General features: G+C 36.6%; 1 protein-coding gene and 1 long non-coding RNA gene across 4 annotated transcripts in view; one reads left to right on the plus strand and one right to left on the minus strand.

The window, feature by feature from the left end:
- LOC101738377 (uncharacterized) overlaps positions 1–16,182 on the minus strand; it is a 32,386-nt gene extending 16,204 nt beyond the window's left edge. The window contains exons 1-12 of one of the 3 annotated variants that reach the window (XM_012694663.4): positions 15,823–16,179; positions 15,377–15,515; positions 11,236–11,351; positions 10,711–10,879; positions 9,406–9,525; positions 8,704–8,971; positions 7,484–7,650; positions 6,046–6,290; positions 5,190–5,334; positions 3,614–3,745; positions 2,940–3,076; positions 1,531–1,557 (exon numbers count right to left, since the gene is read on the minus strand). In XM_012694663.4, coding sequence (XP_012550117.2) covers positions 1,531–1,557; positions 2,940–3,076; positions 3,614–3,745; positions 5,190–5,334; positions 6,046–6,290; positions 7,484–7,650; positions 8,704–8,971; positions 9,406–9,525; positions 10,711–10,879; positions 11,236–11,351; positions 15,377–15,515; positions 15,823–15,917 — 1,760 coding nt within the window. In that variant the 5' untranslated portion in view covers positions 15,918–16,179. Of the gene's footprint in view, positions 1–1,530; positions 1,558–2,939; positions 3,077–3,613; positions 3,746–5,189; positions 5,335–6,045; positions 6,291–7,483; positions 7,651–8,703; positions 8,972–9,405; positions 9,526–10,710; positions 10,880–11,235; positions 11,352–15,376; positions 15,516–15,757 lie in introns of all 3 variants that reach the window. The other 2 variants (XM_004922450.4, XM_012694681.4) reach the window with 2 other exon arrangements.
- On the plus strand, positions 1,885–2,763 carry LOC134200696 (uncharacterized). Its single transcript, XR_009975713.1, has 2 exons — positions 1,885–2,319; positions 2,396–2,763. It is a non-coding gene; the product is annotated as an uncharacterized LOC134200696 (long non-coding RNA).
- Positions 16,183–18,164: the final 1,982 nt, after the last annotated feature.

Consider the following 18,164-nt stretch of genomic DNA (forward strand, 5'->3'; position numbering starts at 1 on the left):
AATCGGGATGGAAAAATAGGGGTTGATCGTATAAGAGTGAAAATTAGGAGTAATATGATTTTTTTTTATTTTAAGTCATGACAAAACAAAATAAAAAACTTGCCAAAAAAATTAAAGTTTATAATTAACAAATAAAAAATAGGGATTGATCATAGAGGGATAAAAATTGAGACTAACATCAGATTTTTTATTTTAATTCATGACAAAATAAAAATAAAAATGAAAATCTTGCCAAAAAAATTAAAGTCTATAAATTAACAAATAAAAAATAGGGGTTGATCGTAGAAGGGTGAAAATTGAGGATTGAATGTATTTTTGTATGTTGTATCATAAAAAAATTGAAATAAAACATTTTGTCTAAAAATTAAAGAAAAAAATTTAGGGGTGGACTACCCCTAACATTTAGGGGGATGAAAAATAGATGTTGGCCGATTCTCATAGATACCGGATAAGCACAAAAAATTTCATCAAAATCGGTCAAGCCGTTTCGGAGGAGTATGGCCACGAAAACTGTGACACGAGAATTTTATATATTAGATAATCACAAATTTCGCCAAAACTACACTATAAAAAATATTTACAAAGACAAACAATATTTAATCTCAATTTGACAACAGACGTCAAGAACAAAAGTTTGACAATAAATAGTATGCATGCGTGTGTGACAAATACATGGTATGTAGTGTGTGCAATGTTTTCTTTATTGATTTAATGTATCTTTTATGCATTATTTAAAAAAAATATTAGCATTGTGCACTCTTCTCTATATTCTCTATAAGTGTGGAAAGTTACATACTCCTCCGTCCGCGCAATTTTCGTAAAAAGGGATACAAAGTTTTTGCTTCACGTATTAATATATAGATTTATTTAGTTAACGAAAGTAAGTTAGCGTGCATGTTACGAGCACTAAAATGTAAATAACTAAAGGAAAGTTTTTTTTTATTGCTTACATGTGTGGACGAGCTCACAGCCCACCTGGTGTTAAGTGGTTACTGTAGCCCATAGACATCTACAACGTAAATGCGTCACACACCTTGAGATATAAGTTCTAAGGTCTCAAGTATAGTTACAACGGCTGCCCCACCCTTCAGACCGAAACGCATTACTGCTTCACGACAGAAATAGGCGGGGCGGTGGTACCTACCCGTGCGGACTCACGAGAGGTCCTACCACCAGTAATTACGCACTACTATAATTTTGCGGGTTTGGTTTTTATTACACGATGTTATTCCTTCGCCGTGGAAATCAGTCGTGAACATTTGTTGAGTACATATTTCATTAGAAAAATTGGTACCCGCCTGCGGGATTCGAACACCGGTGTATCGCTAAATACGATTAAACATTGATTAACACAAAATGTTGCCGCCTCTCACTCCTACACTATAACTGCTGTGTGGCCAGGATTCACTACTCACGTGTTATAATTTAGACTGGGATCTATGGCAGTTGATGTTGCCATGAAACACGCGCATAATTTATTCATGCATGTGCACTTATTATATTAAATTAACTATATAAATTTTTACTCACTTTTTGCTGCATTGCTCTTGGTAAAACCTGAAAATCGAAATAAAACGTTAGACCAATAATCCGTAACTAATATATTTAATTTCTGTTGGTAACCCAAAATACGTTTCTTAAAAATACTTAATTTTAAAATTATAATTTAAAATCTACTAGATGACAGAAAACGTATTTTCCTATTCTCTATAAAATATAAATATTCAGTATTTATTAGTACAGTATTACTTAGTACTGCTGTAAATAAATTATATTTGTTAATAAAGATTTGTCAATAACAATAATAATGATATTTTAATTAATTTATTTTTTAAGATTAATATTTAGATAAGATAAGATTGATAACCGTTTTCTCTTCTTCCAGGTAATCTTGTTATTCTTTTTAGTAACTATTGGCTTGTTTTATTGTTATAAATGTATTTTTTTGGGAATATTCTACTTTCGAAATTATTTTTTCAAAACGTCCAAGACAAAATGTAATACATGAATTAAACTCTTCAAGCACCAGTGATTATGGTCTAATTTCGAATTTCAGGCGAACGCCACTAAAGTTAATTATGATTGTAACACCGAATTGCTCATTAAAAATTCGTAGTAAGTCAATCTGGCAAATGCTCCCTCCAACAGTGCGTCTTTTGTTCAGATTTGCTTAAAAAGGCATGCGTGCACTAGTGACGACGCATTACGAAGCCGCGCCAACCAGCTACAGAAAAAGTTATTAGAGTACGCAAATTATTAGTACTGTATAAGAATGTTTTAACATTCAAGTCTATAAATTGTGCCCGATGTAATTTATCGGTAAGTCATTGATTTTACATATATGCTTGTTCTATAATGTATCATGAACTTATTATGTATAATTCATACGTTATAGGGTTCCAATAGTCCCGTAAATCGTGACATTGTATATATTGGAATACGCTCCGTGGTACGTTACGTCCCGGAATAGAAAAAGGATCTAAGTACTTGTACTGACTGACGCGAGGGAACTGGTACAACATCGAGCCAGGATCCGATCTTCGTAATCACCGTATCGTACACAGAGAAAGATACGTATTTACTTGTATTATTTCATTACATCGCAGAATCTGTATTTACCCTCAATTAATTTTATAACCAGAACATTGTAGTCTAGTTTAAGTATTTTTAGCTATCTCTTTTTATATTCTTTTAAATTAATTTAGTATACGTGTGTGTGTGTGTGTGTGTCTTTTTTTAAATATATTATTATGTGTGACTGCATTTCAACTTTTATTTAATTTATATGGCGCCTTGGGATAAACAGTAATTAATAGTACATTCTCTCCACTGCGGCTACTGGTGGGTGTAACCAAGTTTTCACCTTAGATTCATATATAAGGTAAATGCGTTACATGATTTCGAGCGATAAGTAACTGAACAGTAAAATCAACACTCACTTGACAACCTCTGCGTTTTCTGGAGTGTCTTTAGCCATGTTCTTCTCCCACGATGTCACTAATTCTAATGCCGGCTGAAGATTGCACACATTGGCTACTGTATTCGGATTCGCATCGTACATTTTTATAAAAGTCTCCTGAAAAAAAAAAAAAGATAGAATTATAAACATAAGTGTAAAGACGCTCTTAGTTGAAAGTGTCTTTGGCTTAAAGCAGGGCTGTCCAACCTACATACCTTTGCGGGCTAATTGAGTTTACGACAAAAGTTGGAGGGCCACAAAAAAAATTGTATAAGATAGCTTCACTTTTAAATGATGCCATGGGAATGGAATGTTATAAGTACAATCATAAATTATACTAAATATTGAATATATGTTTTGACAAAGAATTCTATTATCCAAACTATTTATATCTAAAACTATTTTCTGATTAATACATGCATCGCGGGCCACTGAAAATAAGCCCTTGTCTAAAGGATAAGTCTGTTAAGATACTGTATCATATTATAGGAGAGAAACAAGAATGCGTTCTGGTATAGAAATACAATACCACCTACATACTTACCACCAGTACAGTCAAAGTGGAAATTGTAGCATCCAGCAAATCATATAAGGTTTAATTTAAAACGTTAATAAAAGTTTACGTCACACGACTATTACCTACCGCGTACATACCAAATATTCTTTATAATCTGACGCATAGCTCCAGTGATACGGATGTATGAAGATCTGGAGGAAGTTCGAAGCGGCCAGCTGGATGTGCTGACGCAGCTGTTGTTGCAGCAACAGGACTTGTTGAGGCAGCACCTGCCCACAGATACGGTAATGTCTCATATATTTTAAAGTGACACTTTTATATCGTCTCAAACTTTTTCGTCTGTGTGTTGCATGTCGCGTGACGGTCGGATGCAGGTCGGGATAAAGTGAAAGGCGCTCGTCAGAGCAGCCAAGGCCAATTTGGTGGCGCCTATAGTTCGCAGTAGCTGACCGTGTAGTATACAGACTATTACTCATTTGTGCCAGTGCTCCACGCTATTTTGTTTGTTTTTGTCAGTGTTTAATGTAAATGTTGTTTGTCGGAGTTAAATGTCTATAATGTGAAAAAAAGGGTGCGTGTACTTATGTACGCGCGTAAGAAGTTATACTTTATTTTTATTAAATTTATTTCTTTTTTTTTATTTAAATTTTAAACGATTTGAAAAAAAATCGATTAAACAACATCCTCAAACACGCATATTGGACATCCCTTTTCTTAACATCGTATAAATTCGGTAATTCTCGGTACGGTTCGGAAAGTTCACCTGCGGCTATATTCAGACTCGCGAAGTTACGTCGGTCGTATTGTAATGAGTGATTTAGTGGGCAACTTCATTCTGTTAATTTTGTGTCACGGTGCGCGCGCATCGTAAAATTTCACTCTCATCAATTTTTCATAACGCGCCTAAAGAAGTAAACTTCAAAAAAGTTTCACTTTTACCGTGGTTTCATAAAACCACACAATCCTTTTTTTATAGATAAAAGAAAGAAATTTCAGCGGTAGTTATCCTAAAACACAAGATGCCTGACTCGCGGTAACGACATTTTCAAGATCGATTTGCATGTCTAGTTCTGAACGATATTTGGATTGTGATTCCAATGGGCAATTTCAAATCTACAAAAGATATTACCTTTATATATTCGTACGAACGAACAGTTTTATTCAGGTATCATTCTACATTGTAATTTGGACTAGATATCTGCCACCATAGATATAAATATCTACTACCGCTACTACCATAGATACATATGTGTTGGTGGCCAGTCCAATATTATAATTTGTGGCAGTAACATTTAAGATTTGCATTATTTTATTGCTATAAATAAAAATTCTGGCCAATCATTATCTCTAATAAAGACCTTTGGACTAAACGTCACTAAACCCCATCGCGCAAGACATTGCCCATCGGAAATGGCGTTGGATAAGACACACTCTACGGTGTAGCGGAGTCAACGCAGCATCAATCGCGTGAGTGATAACCGCTTGGCAGGAGAAGACCTGGTCGCCCTGTACACACATGGCGACGCACCATGGAGAGTGAGATTCTGATGAGGACTGCCAACGTGACCTGGAGTGATATCAAGGAGCAAGCGCAAAACAGGGTCAAGTGGAGTCAACTTGTGAGGGCCCTATGTACCAGCGGGGTACCCTAGGACCACAACAACAAGAACAAAAATCAATAAAAAACAAAAGTAGTACCAAGGCATGACTTACAGTGACTCCAGGACTGACGTGTACGTGGACAATGTAAGATTCTTTATCTTGTGTTTCCCCGAACTTCCTCAATGACGGCGGAGCTTTGGACAAATTCATGGACACCGGGTCTTCTTCTCTGATCATTATATCTACTTGGCGTTTCCTGTAGGTTTACAGAAAATAACTTATAGCGCGGCGGGCGTGGACGCTATCATCCTCTTCGAAACCTGACCTGGTGAGGTTGGAAGCCCGTCCTTGGGGGTACCACCATCTGCCTATGTCTCAAACTGAGTGATGTCTATGGGCTCTCGTAACCAAGTGACGCATCTCAACGCGTTTACCAATTTGAGCATTAAACATATATGCATAGAGTTGTATGTTGAAGTTATGTTAGAGAATAGCTGATATGGATGGGCGTCTCTGGGTGAGAGCCGCATCCACAATCTGTATCTTGGCATCTATAGTCGACAAACTATCATTGTAATGGATTTCTGGCCTGATATATATATTTTTTTTTATTGCTTAGATGGGTGGACGAGCTCACAGCCCACCTGGTGTTAAGTGGTTACTGGTGCCCACCCACCTTGAGATATAAGTTCTAAGATCTCAGTATAGTTACAACGGCTGCCCCACCCTTCAAACCGAAACGCATTACTGCTTCACGACAGAAATAGGCAGGGCGGTGGTCCCTACCCGTGCGGACTCGCAAAACGTCGTCCTACCACCAGTAAATAATTATTATTAATTAAAATTATTATTTTTTTATCGTAAACGAAATGCTGCTTTGACGTTATATAGTCCGATAGTTCGGAATGCATTATGTCGGTGGCGGACCACAGTTAGCAAAACAAATAGTAACAAAAAGTTGGTTTACCTTGGCAACGAAGGCGTCATCTTTCCCCTCTCCTTAAATTTATTAGTTTCCATAGATTTGTCGTTTCTCTGTCCACCCTGAACCTTGTCCACAGATATTTCTTTTCCGTTCGAATCTGAATAACCGTGCTCCGGTATATCTTCCACTTGTTTCTTCCCTGCGCATGCGTTTTCATAGTTATCGTGTAACGTTTTGAGCGTTTCATCGTCCGAGGTGGGTTCCTGCTTCCCTTCCCAGTGTGAGACCTGTTTAAAACCATGTGTTATGCGGAGTTTACATTACGAAATTAATGTCATGCATGTTGAACTCAGTTGCACGAAAGTAGTTTCGATATATGCGAAAGTAATTTCGTTAAAAAATTAGTGTCGCGAAATCCACAGTATCGCAGTAGCCATGGCGCCGTCAGCATCAAAGCTATATTTTGCTATATTCAATGTAGCTAAAGAAATGCTTATATATATATGCTTCTTTTACATATTGCATCTCCATGGCTTCCATAATTATTTTGTAGGCCGCATCTCGGGCATCCCTATTTTTATATTGTAGGTGTTTCGGGTCCCAGAGACACTCTTGTCGCTGATATTCATTAATGAATTGTATTTTTTTTTCTGTACTCCATCGTTGGTTTGACATTTTCAAGGCTTGAAGCGCGTCCGAACTAACAATACACACGTCCGCACAGCGCAGGCCCTTTCGTGACATTAGTTTCACGTCGCGTCTACACTATGAAATTAGTTGCATGACAGTAATTTCACCAAAAAATCGCGCAGGGCACGAAACTAAATTGCATGCATGAAATTAATGCATGCATTACGAAAGTATTAAATTACACGTGAAACTGTTGGTAAAACTAATGTCACGAAATTAATTTCATGCCACTAATTTCGTAATGTAAATTCACCTTTATACTTTCTCAAAACATGGATAATATTTCTTTAGATCTTAAAATATTTTTAATTCAATTGGTTTAGTAATATGTTTAAAAGATGTGCAAAAAAAAAACGGTGCGCGTGCAACTTGGTGCACGTGAAAGAAGTGAAACTTCTTTTTCGATGACTCTTCGAAACTTCATTTTTCATCCTTAAATCAGATTGCTTTTGTAATAGGGAATGCTGTGTATAGGGACTTCCACAGTGAAAGAATAACATCGTGTAATAAAAATCAAACCCGCAAAATTATAATTTGCGTAATTACTGGTGGTAGGACCTCTTGTGAGTCGGCGCGGGTAGGTACCACCATCCTACCTATTTCTGCCGTGAAGCAGTAATGCGTTTCGGTTTGAAGGATGAGGCAGCCGTTGTAACTATTCTGAGATCTTAGAACTTATATCTCAAGGTGGGTGGGCACCAGTAACCACTTAACACCAGGTGGGCTGTGAGCTCGTCCACCCATCTAAGCAATAACAAAAAAAAGGTGTGGCCTAAGGTTCGTTCCTTACCTCGGTGCGCGCGTTGCCCGTGAGCACGCTGTTGGCCAAGTTCTCCGCGAGCTGCACGTCCTCCGTGGATTCGGGCATAAAGTTGAACAGCTCCGTGACCAGATCGTTCAGTTCCTTCTTCGATATCTTTATTATGCTCTTACTGAGGTTGTCTTCGTCTTCGTCGTCTGTTGGAATGAAGGATAATGTGTATGTGTGTAATAATAATAACAAGCTATTAGATTTACCCAAATATATATATATCGACGCTTGAAAGGCAAACGTGACTAAGCGACAATGCGTGAACTTTACAGTAGACTAATTTAAAGTTGAAATACCTGAAAAACATTATATTTTAACGAATCTAGCTGTAGGATTGAAATGATTTTAATAGACCCAGAAATATATATTTTTTGCGCATCGAATATGGTTATTGCCTATCATTCATGTACAAAGCAGTTATTGTCGCTCAGTCACGTTTGCCTTTCAAACGTCGATATATTTTTTTTTAACATACAAATAGCGACAATTTTAAATACGTGCCGGATTGTTTACAAGTTTTTGCAGGACGAAACATCAGACGAAACTAAAACTGAAAATAAACTCCACTTAGCGTAGGCCCGTGGTTTTTCAGTATTTACCGAAATTTATAGAAATTCGAGAGTAAAAACTTTGTACATAATAATAATAACCAGGAACAATAATGGTCATCAGGTACGTAATTAGGATTTCCTATACTAAAGAGCTTACAGTTCACCTAGTGTTAAGTTTTTATCAGCCCATAGACATTAACAACATTAATGGCGCCACCTTGAAATATGAGTTCTCAGTTCTATAGTTTAATGATTGCCCTACTCTTCGAACCAGAACAAAGCCGAGGCCTTCCTCATTCATGAAGGGATTCTTCATGAAACGGGCAGCAATATTTTCTGAGTACATATGTGATACCAGTGTACTGCGTTCGTCAACACTTATTTACTGGTGGTAGAGCATTTGCAAGACCGCACTGGTATATACCAGCATTCTACCTGACTCTGACGCGAAGTAGTAATGTGTTCCAGTTTGAACAGGTGAGGCCAGCATTGTAAAATGTAAGCGAGACTTCAACTGTTTCAAGGTGCGACAACCTTTCAGGGTTCATAATAGTGGTCTACGGGTCTCCTATAGCCTCTTGGCAACAAGTGAACTGTGAGTTCGTTCAGACATCCAATAGCATTAAAAAGTTAACATTAGTGACTTACTGGCGTCAGGATCAGCAGCTACATTATACTCGGGGTCTGCTTCGTCATCATCTTCATTTCTAGATGTGGAAGCTGGGTTCAGGCACTCGTTCAAGAACTGATTCCAAAGGTCATCGTCCACAGGCATGGGTATGTCATCTGGTGGTACAAAAGTACTTTCTATGTGCTCTATGGGAGTTGAAGAGAGAGAGAGCTTGGAGCGAGTGCGACGGGCTATAGTTGCTTCCTCCTCGTCGAGTTCAAGTTTTCGTTTCGCTGCTGATGCTGTCTGCGAAATAAAGCACAAAGCATCCTTTTCAAATTCAAAAAGCAGTTTTGATACATTTTACGGTTTTTGAAACGGTTTATCTCAGGCATATTTTCAATGTCTCTTTTTTTTAGGATTGAAGGATTACTGGTCGCCCGGAGGCCCGGTGGCCTTTCCAATTTCACCAGGACAGGTGGGCGAGCAAAGGCTCAGTCAGAAGGGGTGGGATTTGCTAACAGCTGCCTGAGCGCTTCCGAAGGTCTAACAACTCAAAAGCAGCTGCTTCGCGGACGAATCGACTACCGGATCGGAATCGCGACCCGCTGAGAAGATCCCTCGAGAAACTCAGCGGGCTGATGCATGTTTTTACTTTATCGTCAAAACATAATAAATAGCAAATATGTGGCGTTTAAGGTGCTATGTAATTATTTGCATCATGCCTGTGTGTCACATACCTGTGGTATTTTAAATGGTCCATCTTGAACAACCTTAGGACTCTTTTGTTTGCCCGGAGTGGCCGGAGTCCTCGGTTGAGAGTCCAGATCGCTGCATGACTCTGCCTGATCATCATCACTCTAAAAAAAATAATTGTTTGTTACTTTCATTTTTCTAAAACAATGTGTAATTTTTTAATCTTCTTCTTCTTTCTTTCCTATCACCCTCTGCTGGGGTGTAGGGCTCGAATCAAATTCTTAAATTTACATCGGTCTTAGACAATCTGTTCTAGCTCCACCTACGTCATACCCAAGACGCCCAGCTCCTGCTCCACCGAGCGACGCCATCTTGTTCTGGGACGGCCTCTGTTCCTTTTGCCAGACATTTCCCAGGTCAGTGCTCTCTTGGATAGGTGGGTATTGGGATTTTTTAATAGATAAATGTAATTTGTTATGTAAAGAATTTGAGGGATAGGAACGGGAGGTAAGAAAAGCGATCACAGTCAACGCTGTAATAAGACACACGGTCACCCCAAGGACACTTGAACGACGAAGTCATCGGCGAGCACTATTTTAGGGAATTACGGTCAACGAACTGGGCCTCCTAGGCGGTTCCACTGATATTCCGAGGCACCCCATTGTACCAGAACGTGCCAGTTGAGTCTGGGCGCTATTCACTATCAACCGGCTAATTAATTTTAATCCTTGCGGCAATCGAAAGTGAACAGTGCTTTACGCGACTTCCGACATGACCGGCCGCCCTCAACCGGATTACCGAGGAAGGGCGTCTCTTACACACACGAGCTGGGGGTCAGTCCTCCTACCAGACTCGATAACTACTTCTATGTGAAGAAGAGCCTTTTTGTCATTGCGCCAAAATTCCAAGGAGTATCCTTACGGCCTTCCGCGAGTGTTGAGATTCTTGGTGTCGTTTTTGGTTTTATTCCTACCTATTCTAGTATCCTCAAGGAGTTATACTAGATTCACAGAACTAGAAAGTTTCATGTCCAGTATGGGAGTCATTTGGAGGACAAAACCAAGTGGGCCTCAATAAAGCTGAGAGCCCTCAATAGAGCGATGAGGAGCTTCACATCAGGACAAAGTCTTTTCTTTACAAAGTACAAACAAAGCACATGTTATATAACTATGATTTTCAAAAACACTGAAAATAGTGTGGTAGCCTTGAATGAGAAGAATCTCTTGGATGTTTAGAGACCAGGAATGTAATTTTAATTTTTTTACTTTTGATTCTAATGATAAGGAAGCAAGCACCTACTTATTCACTTACAATAATTTTATTTTCAACTAAAAATCAAGTAAACTCACCGGGATATCATCTGCTGTTGGTTGATATTCATCATCATCTTCATCTTCAGGTAACTCTTGGGCTATCAGAGCTTTCACCTCAGGCCTTGTTTTGACAGGTATGTGTTTAATTGGACATAAATCAACTGGAATTTTCCAAGCGATTTTCGGTGATACTTTCATTAGCTCCCTAAGAAAAGATTATTTATTTTTACTTAGTAATGATTTGTTACAAACATTGCTAAATAAATATAATAAATACCGACAGGATATTAGCACCGACCCGTCCTGACTTATATTCATCTAGTTTACCAACATTCATTTTAATTTTACGAGGATTAAAACTTGTAAACTTTGTAAAAAAATTGTTTGATGTATTGAAATGGTAAAAATGTGTATCCTACTAAAATAAATCACTACATTACCCAAATCACACAAACACTAGCAGACAGCACGAGACACTGTAACCACTCACCCTCAGGTGTATGCTTGTCTGCCTAGAGGGGTAGTAAACAGGGAAAAAATACTGGAGTGATAAATATTTACTTGGCCTTTGATCGAGTGATCTTAGTTGGCACTTCTCTTTCTTGAGTACCACTCTCCATCTCTTCTTCTTCACGTAGTTTGACATAAGCTAATACATGATCATTTTTTACAACTGTCTGAAATGAAAACCAAAATTCAATTAAAGTGTATCTTTTTTACTTTTACTGAACTTAAGATGTTTATATCGTCGGCTTATTGCAAGAACTCATTAACTGCAAAAAATCACTAAATGCGTTTTTATCTATAATGGGCTCATTTTTGCATATTCTACAAAATGCAAAAACACGCTAATTTCTAGCTGGCCAATTTTAGCCGTTACGTCTTTGGTAGAAAATTGATAATTGCAACTTTGGAAGTCAGGCATTTACAAAGATTCACTAAGCAGCACTAGTTATTTTTATTAAATGGATAATTATTTGAAAACAGCATACATTACATTACAGAACTCATTTTCAGCATCTAATTAATTTTATCAAAACAATGTAGTATTATATAACTTAAAATTGTATTTCGATAAAATTCATTATTTACATTTAGTTAGTTTCTGTAATGAATCATTTCATCAGAAATGCACAATAAGTAATCTTAATGATTTTTATCGATATTAATATAATATAAATCATAATATTAAGATTTCCATAAAATCATTTATTCTTTTTCATTATTTTTTCCATTTTGTTGATGGCATGATTTTAATAAATTAACATCGATTAAAAGAACATAGTAACTTCTTGCAGGCTAAGTGGTACCTCGGTTGTAGTTTAGTGAGTTATATAGGGTTTGGTGAAATGCGACAAAACAGCTTGTCTAGGGAACACGGGGCATAAGACGAACCCGACGAACGCAGGGTGGGTTTACGCGGGACGAAAGAGTACTGCCTCGCTCGCTCAGTTTGCGGCGAGATACGTTGATTACCACACCTGTTATAGAAATTAATGATTTCTGACAAAATGCAACGAAATAAATGTTTCAAACAAGGACGAGGACGCAAGATGTTGGAGCAATTGAAGTTCCGAACAACCTTCGCACAACCTATTACTGGTGGTAGGACCTCTTGTGAGTCCGCACGGGTAGGTACCACCGCCCCGCCTATTTCTGCCGTGAAGCAGTAATGCGTTTCGGTTTGAACGGTGGGGCAGCCGTTGTGACTATACTGAGACCTTAGAACTTGTATCTCAAGGTGTGTGGCGCATTTACGTTGTAGATGTCTATGGGCTCCAGTAACCACTTAACACCAGGTGGGCTGCAAGGCCATCCACACATCTAAGCAATAAATAAAAAACCTAGCAAGCAAACACCTGACCTACAATAGCATCATTCTTTCCACGAGTGTAGAAGACGTTAAATGATACACTAGAGAACGGGCAACATCGTTATCTGAGAATCATATCAGTGGACTACGATTGCCAACTTGTATTTACTGATAGGATGGTTGGTATGGCGTATGGAAAGCCCGTACAAGTTGGTACCACCATCGAAGCGAAGCAGCATACGGAACAATTTAGATTTAGATTTCGGGTCTCAATATGGGTGGTGGCATTCACGTTGAGATCTCTATGAGCTACAGTCATCACTGTAACACCAGACAGGCTTTTTTATATTTTTTTAGGATTGAAGGATTACTGGTGGCCCGGAGGCCTTTCCAGATTCACCAGGACATGTGGGCTATCAAAGGCCCAGCCAAGAGGGGTGGGATTTGCTAACAGCTGCCCGTGCGCCTCCGAAAAAGACCTAACAACTCAAGAACAGCTGCTTCGCGAATGAATCTACTACCGGATCGGAATCGCCACCCGCTGAGAAGACCCGGCGAGAAACTCAGCGAGCTGATGCAAAAACGTAATCAGTTTCTGTTATGCTTAATGCTATACTTAGTTCAAGTTACCCACCTTGAGGTGATTGAACATAAGTATTTAGAATTGGGCCATACACATAATATGGAGGTCGATAATATGCATAGTTCTATCGAGAATCAAATGCGTCTTATGCCAATTTTTTCTATGATAGACCTCTGTAATGTTTTAAGATTGACTAGATCGAACAGAAAGCTAAACAAGAAAAAACAGGAAAGAAGCCGTATGAACCTATGAGCCACTCTGATATCTTGAACCTAAAAGAGTTGAGAAACAAATTAATGTATAATAAGTCAAACCGGCCTAACATTGTTCAATATAGGTATGACTACGTTTCCAATTTTAAGGACCTAGCCTGCAGAGCTACACCATTGGTATAATAATATACCTGATAAAGAAGGTCCAAATTATCTTAATGAAGAAGAAACCTCTGATACAGTTTTTTAACCTAGCTCTTTTTTTATTTGTTTTATGTTTTTGTATGGTATTTAAGCTCAGTTCCTAATTTTCATTAAAAAATACATGATTGAATGGATACATGAGTGATTGACTAACAGGGAGAAGAAAATAATTTTTAGTTTATTATTGAAGTCATCCTGGCCTAAAAGATAAGACGGCCGATGCATTCGTATCTAGCGATGCATCGGTGTTCGAATCCCGCAGGCGGGTACCAATTTTTCTGATGAAATACGTACTTAACAAAATATGTTTACGATCTACTTCCACGGTGAAGGAATAATATCGTGTAATAAAAATCAAACTCGCATAATTATAATTTGCGTAATTACTGGTGGTAACACCTCTAGCGAGTCCGTACGGGTGGGTACTACAACCCCGCCTATTTCGGCCGAGAAGCAGTAATACGTTTCGGCTTTAAGGGTGGGGCAGCCGTTGTGACCATACTGATACCTTAGAACTTACATCTCAAGGTGGGTGGCGCATTTACGTTGTAGATGTCTATGGGCTCCAGTGACCACTTAACACCAGGTGGGCTGTGAACTCGTACACCCATCTGAGCAATAAAATAAAAATAATATTATGTAAAACTTTTGAGACTGCGAAGTTGTCGTGAGTACTTGGCAATATTAGCTATTGCAAGTTCTTACGTCAACTGTTATGAAAAAAATGTTTTTGATTATTATGTTATTCTTCGTTTTTGTTTATTTCAATAAGGTTTGATAAGTATTTTGTTGTTTTAAGAAATAATTTAAGAAATAATTAATTCACATATAAAACCGACTTACAGTAGCAAGAAGTCATTAACTTTTAGTTTTAGTTTATACATAATATATAATGTTATATAACTACCGACTCTCACTTGTTTTAATTAATATACATATTAAGCAATCCAAAACATTCAATTTTTTTTACAGTAGTTATGTATGAAGGATAATATGGGCTAATCAACATAACCACTAACTAATTCCAACTAAAATGCCGTTTTCCCAAAATATTGAATATGTCACATAATGACTTCTTGCAATAAGCCGACGATATATATTGACATTTAATAGGAGTAAGATGTTGACATTTAATAGGTTGAACATCAAGCGACCCACTAGTGGACCTAGCTTCCATTTGCGACCATTTGGGCCAAGCCAAAATCAGGGAATCAGTAATTTTTATCAACTTGAGATTTCATTCTAAAATTTATAAAATGAGATAGGTGTTGAGATAGAAACTACAAATTTACCATCTAGTTTTTAAGATATTTGAAAAGGCTATAATCTTGATAAAAACTACAACTGAGGAACTTGGTGAAAACCAATGTGCTTGCTCAGTTTGGCTAAAGAGCCACACGGCTCTCTTCCATACACGTTTTGTCTGATACTTGCAATCTGTGACTTGTAGGAAACGTTTACATTGGAACACATGGCTCACAGGTGACCCTCATTGCTGGAATGGTTCAGTAAGATAAGGTTCACCGGTGGCCACCATGGCCTGAATGAAAATACTCAATTTTTCAGGTGGTGTTCAACGTTCAAGAGAAAAAACAATATTATTGGTATGATGATTTTATACTGAAAATTGCCTTGTAGCCAATTTATGATATAGCTTCAAGATGTAGGCTATAATGTGAAAAAATAGTTTAAGTACAATTATGTGAAGTTTTTAATAACATTGTGATAGTTTATGGTATTTTATTAGAAGAGAACTTAATTGAGAGAATATTTAAATTGTCCTCTAGACAAAACATTTAAAATACTAACCTATACTACACCTAAGTTTTTAAATTTGATCTAAATTTGTATGCAGTACTCAGCCAAATATTTTTTATAACTAGTACTTACTTTTATAATTTTTCTAACACCAGTTTCATTCAAGTTGTTCTTGATGGCAGATGCATTTAGTATTTTTTCAGTTTGAAGAATATTTTCTGGAAGTTCATCAAGATCATCATCACTGCTGATGATGCTATCACTTTCACACCTAAAATATACTTTATTTAATAATAAAATTCTCAATTTATTAATTCATTACTAATTTATAATTCTTAAGCATGACAGTGGTAATAAAACACAATTTAAAAAAAATCAATTTACTTTTCAATAAATTGATAACCAATAATCATGAAGACAAAGTGCTAACATGGTATTACTATTAATATATCTATGCTGTGCCACTAGTTTTGTAAAGAAAATTATTTCTTAGATACTTAACGTTATGCTTACCAAAATTGGATTAAATAATCTGGAATGAACTCAGTGGTTTTTAGTAAACGTATTATTGTACATACCGTTTACGTTTTAATGAGACATTTCTGGACTTTTTTAATGAGTTGAGTTCCGATAACGTTGGAGAAGGGCATTTAACAGATTTATTAGCTTCCATTCTGTGTCCACTTTGCCGGCTTAGAATTTTTCAAATAAACATTGGCAAAATATTTATAGGTAGGTAAGTTTATTTTATTCTGGCTTAATCTATGGACTCAGTAGTAGTAGTAGTTTTATTTTTCTAAATGGAAAGGCAAAGGTATCATACCATTAAGCCTAATCTTATATATTTGTTGGAGTTTGAATATAAATGTAATGGCAGGCAACACTTCACTCATTATTACAGATTTCGAATATTAGAATAATTTTAAATGTTTAAAAAATAGATGATTGTCTTCTCGTAAGAAAAAGTTAGGACTTCTCATCTAGACACGGTCAAAGAAACATGTAAGAGTTTTATAAAAAAGATAAAGATATTAATTTTATAATTGTGTAACAGTGTTCAAATTATCTGCAATATAATTATAATGAAGCAGTGTGTTTTTAAATAGCCCCTCATCACCTACAGAACCCAATCCCCTCAAAATCTTAAGCATCCAACATATTTTATAATAAATATGATATTATGAAATGAAATGAAGTTAATTAATATATGAATCATAGCATGAAATGAAATGATATGATATGGGATATTTTTATGAAAAATGTTAATATCTATGGAGTGAAATGAAATGAAGATAATTAATTTGAGATATTAATTAACTGGTATGAAATTAAATGAATGAGTTGAGATTATATGGGATGAAATATTATCTCAGTAAAATGGTGGTCATTTACTGAGATTTTTTCAGTGGACTTTTTAAAGGATCCTGAGAAGTTACGTCCAGCGGCTTTGTTTCATTTTTCCACTTATGGACTCCGTGGTCGTTAACATATATATATTTTTAAGGGATTTATGACCTGGTGACTAAGACCTTTTTAGTCATGTCTTATTTTAATTTAAGTATATTCTTATTTTTATGAAAAATGATAATATGGGGTGAAATGGTCATTTACTGAGATATTTCAGTGGACTTTTTGGCGGATCCCAAGAAGTTACATCCAGTGGCTTTGTATCATATTCCCACATTTGTGCACTTTCACAGATATTAAACAGTTAATAAACGACCGTTATTACACATTTAAACCTGAAGAAACACTAAATAGACAAAATAAAACAAATCACACAACTTCACTCCTCGTGTTCCCGCCTAAAAGTCTAACCATAGATTATACACTAGTCTAACATAGATAAGGCAGTGAGCTTAAAGGCTTATTACACTTGGCTATCGACTGAAGCAAGTTAGAAGCTTCTGATTACACTGTTCTAAATTCTGTTACTGCATCACTTGTCAGTTTAAGCGCGACGAAGTAGGACGTGTCGTGTGTGTAAGAGGATGGCCCCAGTATTGTCTAGACAACAAAAAATTGGTCTCGGCGTAGCCCTCGCTGTCGGCTCAATTGAAACAAAAAAAAAGAAAAAGAAGAATATGGGTAAAGAAATATTTATTGCTGCGCGGAAAGTTAGCAAATATGAAGATTAGGAGTGATTTAGAACCAGCAGACTTCAGAAATTATCTATGAATGGATTCGAAATCGTTTGACCTAATATTAAACCTTGTGACACCGTTTATTCAAAAGCAGGATACTATCCTACGAGATAGCATAAGTTCAAAAGAAAGACTGGTTGTAACATTAAGATTTCTTGCAACAGGAAATTCGTATCAAGATTAAAATTTAGTTCTTTAATATCCCAACCCCTTGCTGACAAAAATTATCCCTGAAACATGTCGGGCTATTTAATTTTATAAATGTCTGGGATATTAAATAAAGGTGACAGAAATAAATGCTTTTCATTCGGAAGTAAAAAACAAACTAAAATGTCCTTACGCTCGGAGACCTATTGGACGACTGAAATCATTAAGTAAATAAATACGATTACACCTTCCTAAATGCGTTTCTAATTAGGCTTTTAAATGATTTAGTCAGTCAGAAACCATCCTTGCTACTGAATTTAGTAGGCTAACTTACTAATATACATTAATAACAGCATTCATTACACTTCACTGAACTCAGTAGAGTCTGAATTCAGTCGACTAAATTTAGCCAAGTGTAATAAGCCTTTTACCGCCTATCAATATTGTGAGTTTTATTTTATTTGATTAACTAGACACAACTAACAACAATGACTAATCTAATTATATCTAATAAATGAATAAAAATAATGAATAAAGTTAGAATGTAAATCATTTAAAACGAAAAATTAAGTGCTACCGAATTCAAATTTCAGTTGACCGCTGTTTTATTAAGTGTATATCTATGGTGG

The sequence above is a fragment of the Bombyx mori genome, chromosome 19 (assembly GCF_030269925.1).
Source record: "Bombyx mori chromosome 19, ASM3026992v2".
NCBI classification, from domain to species: domain Eukaryota; kingdom Metazoa; phylum Arthropoda; class Insecta; order Lepidoptera; family Bombycidae; genus Bombyx; species Bombyx mori.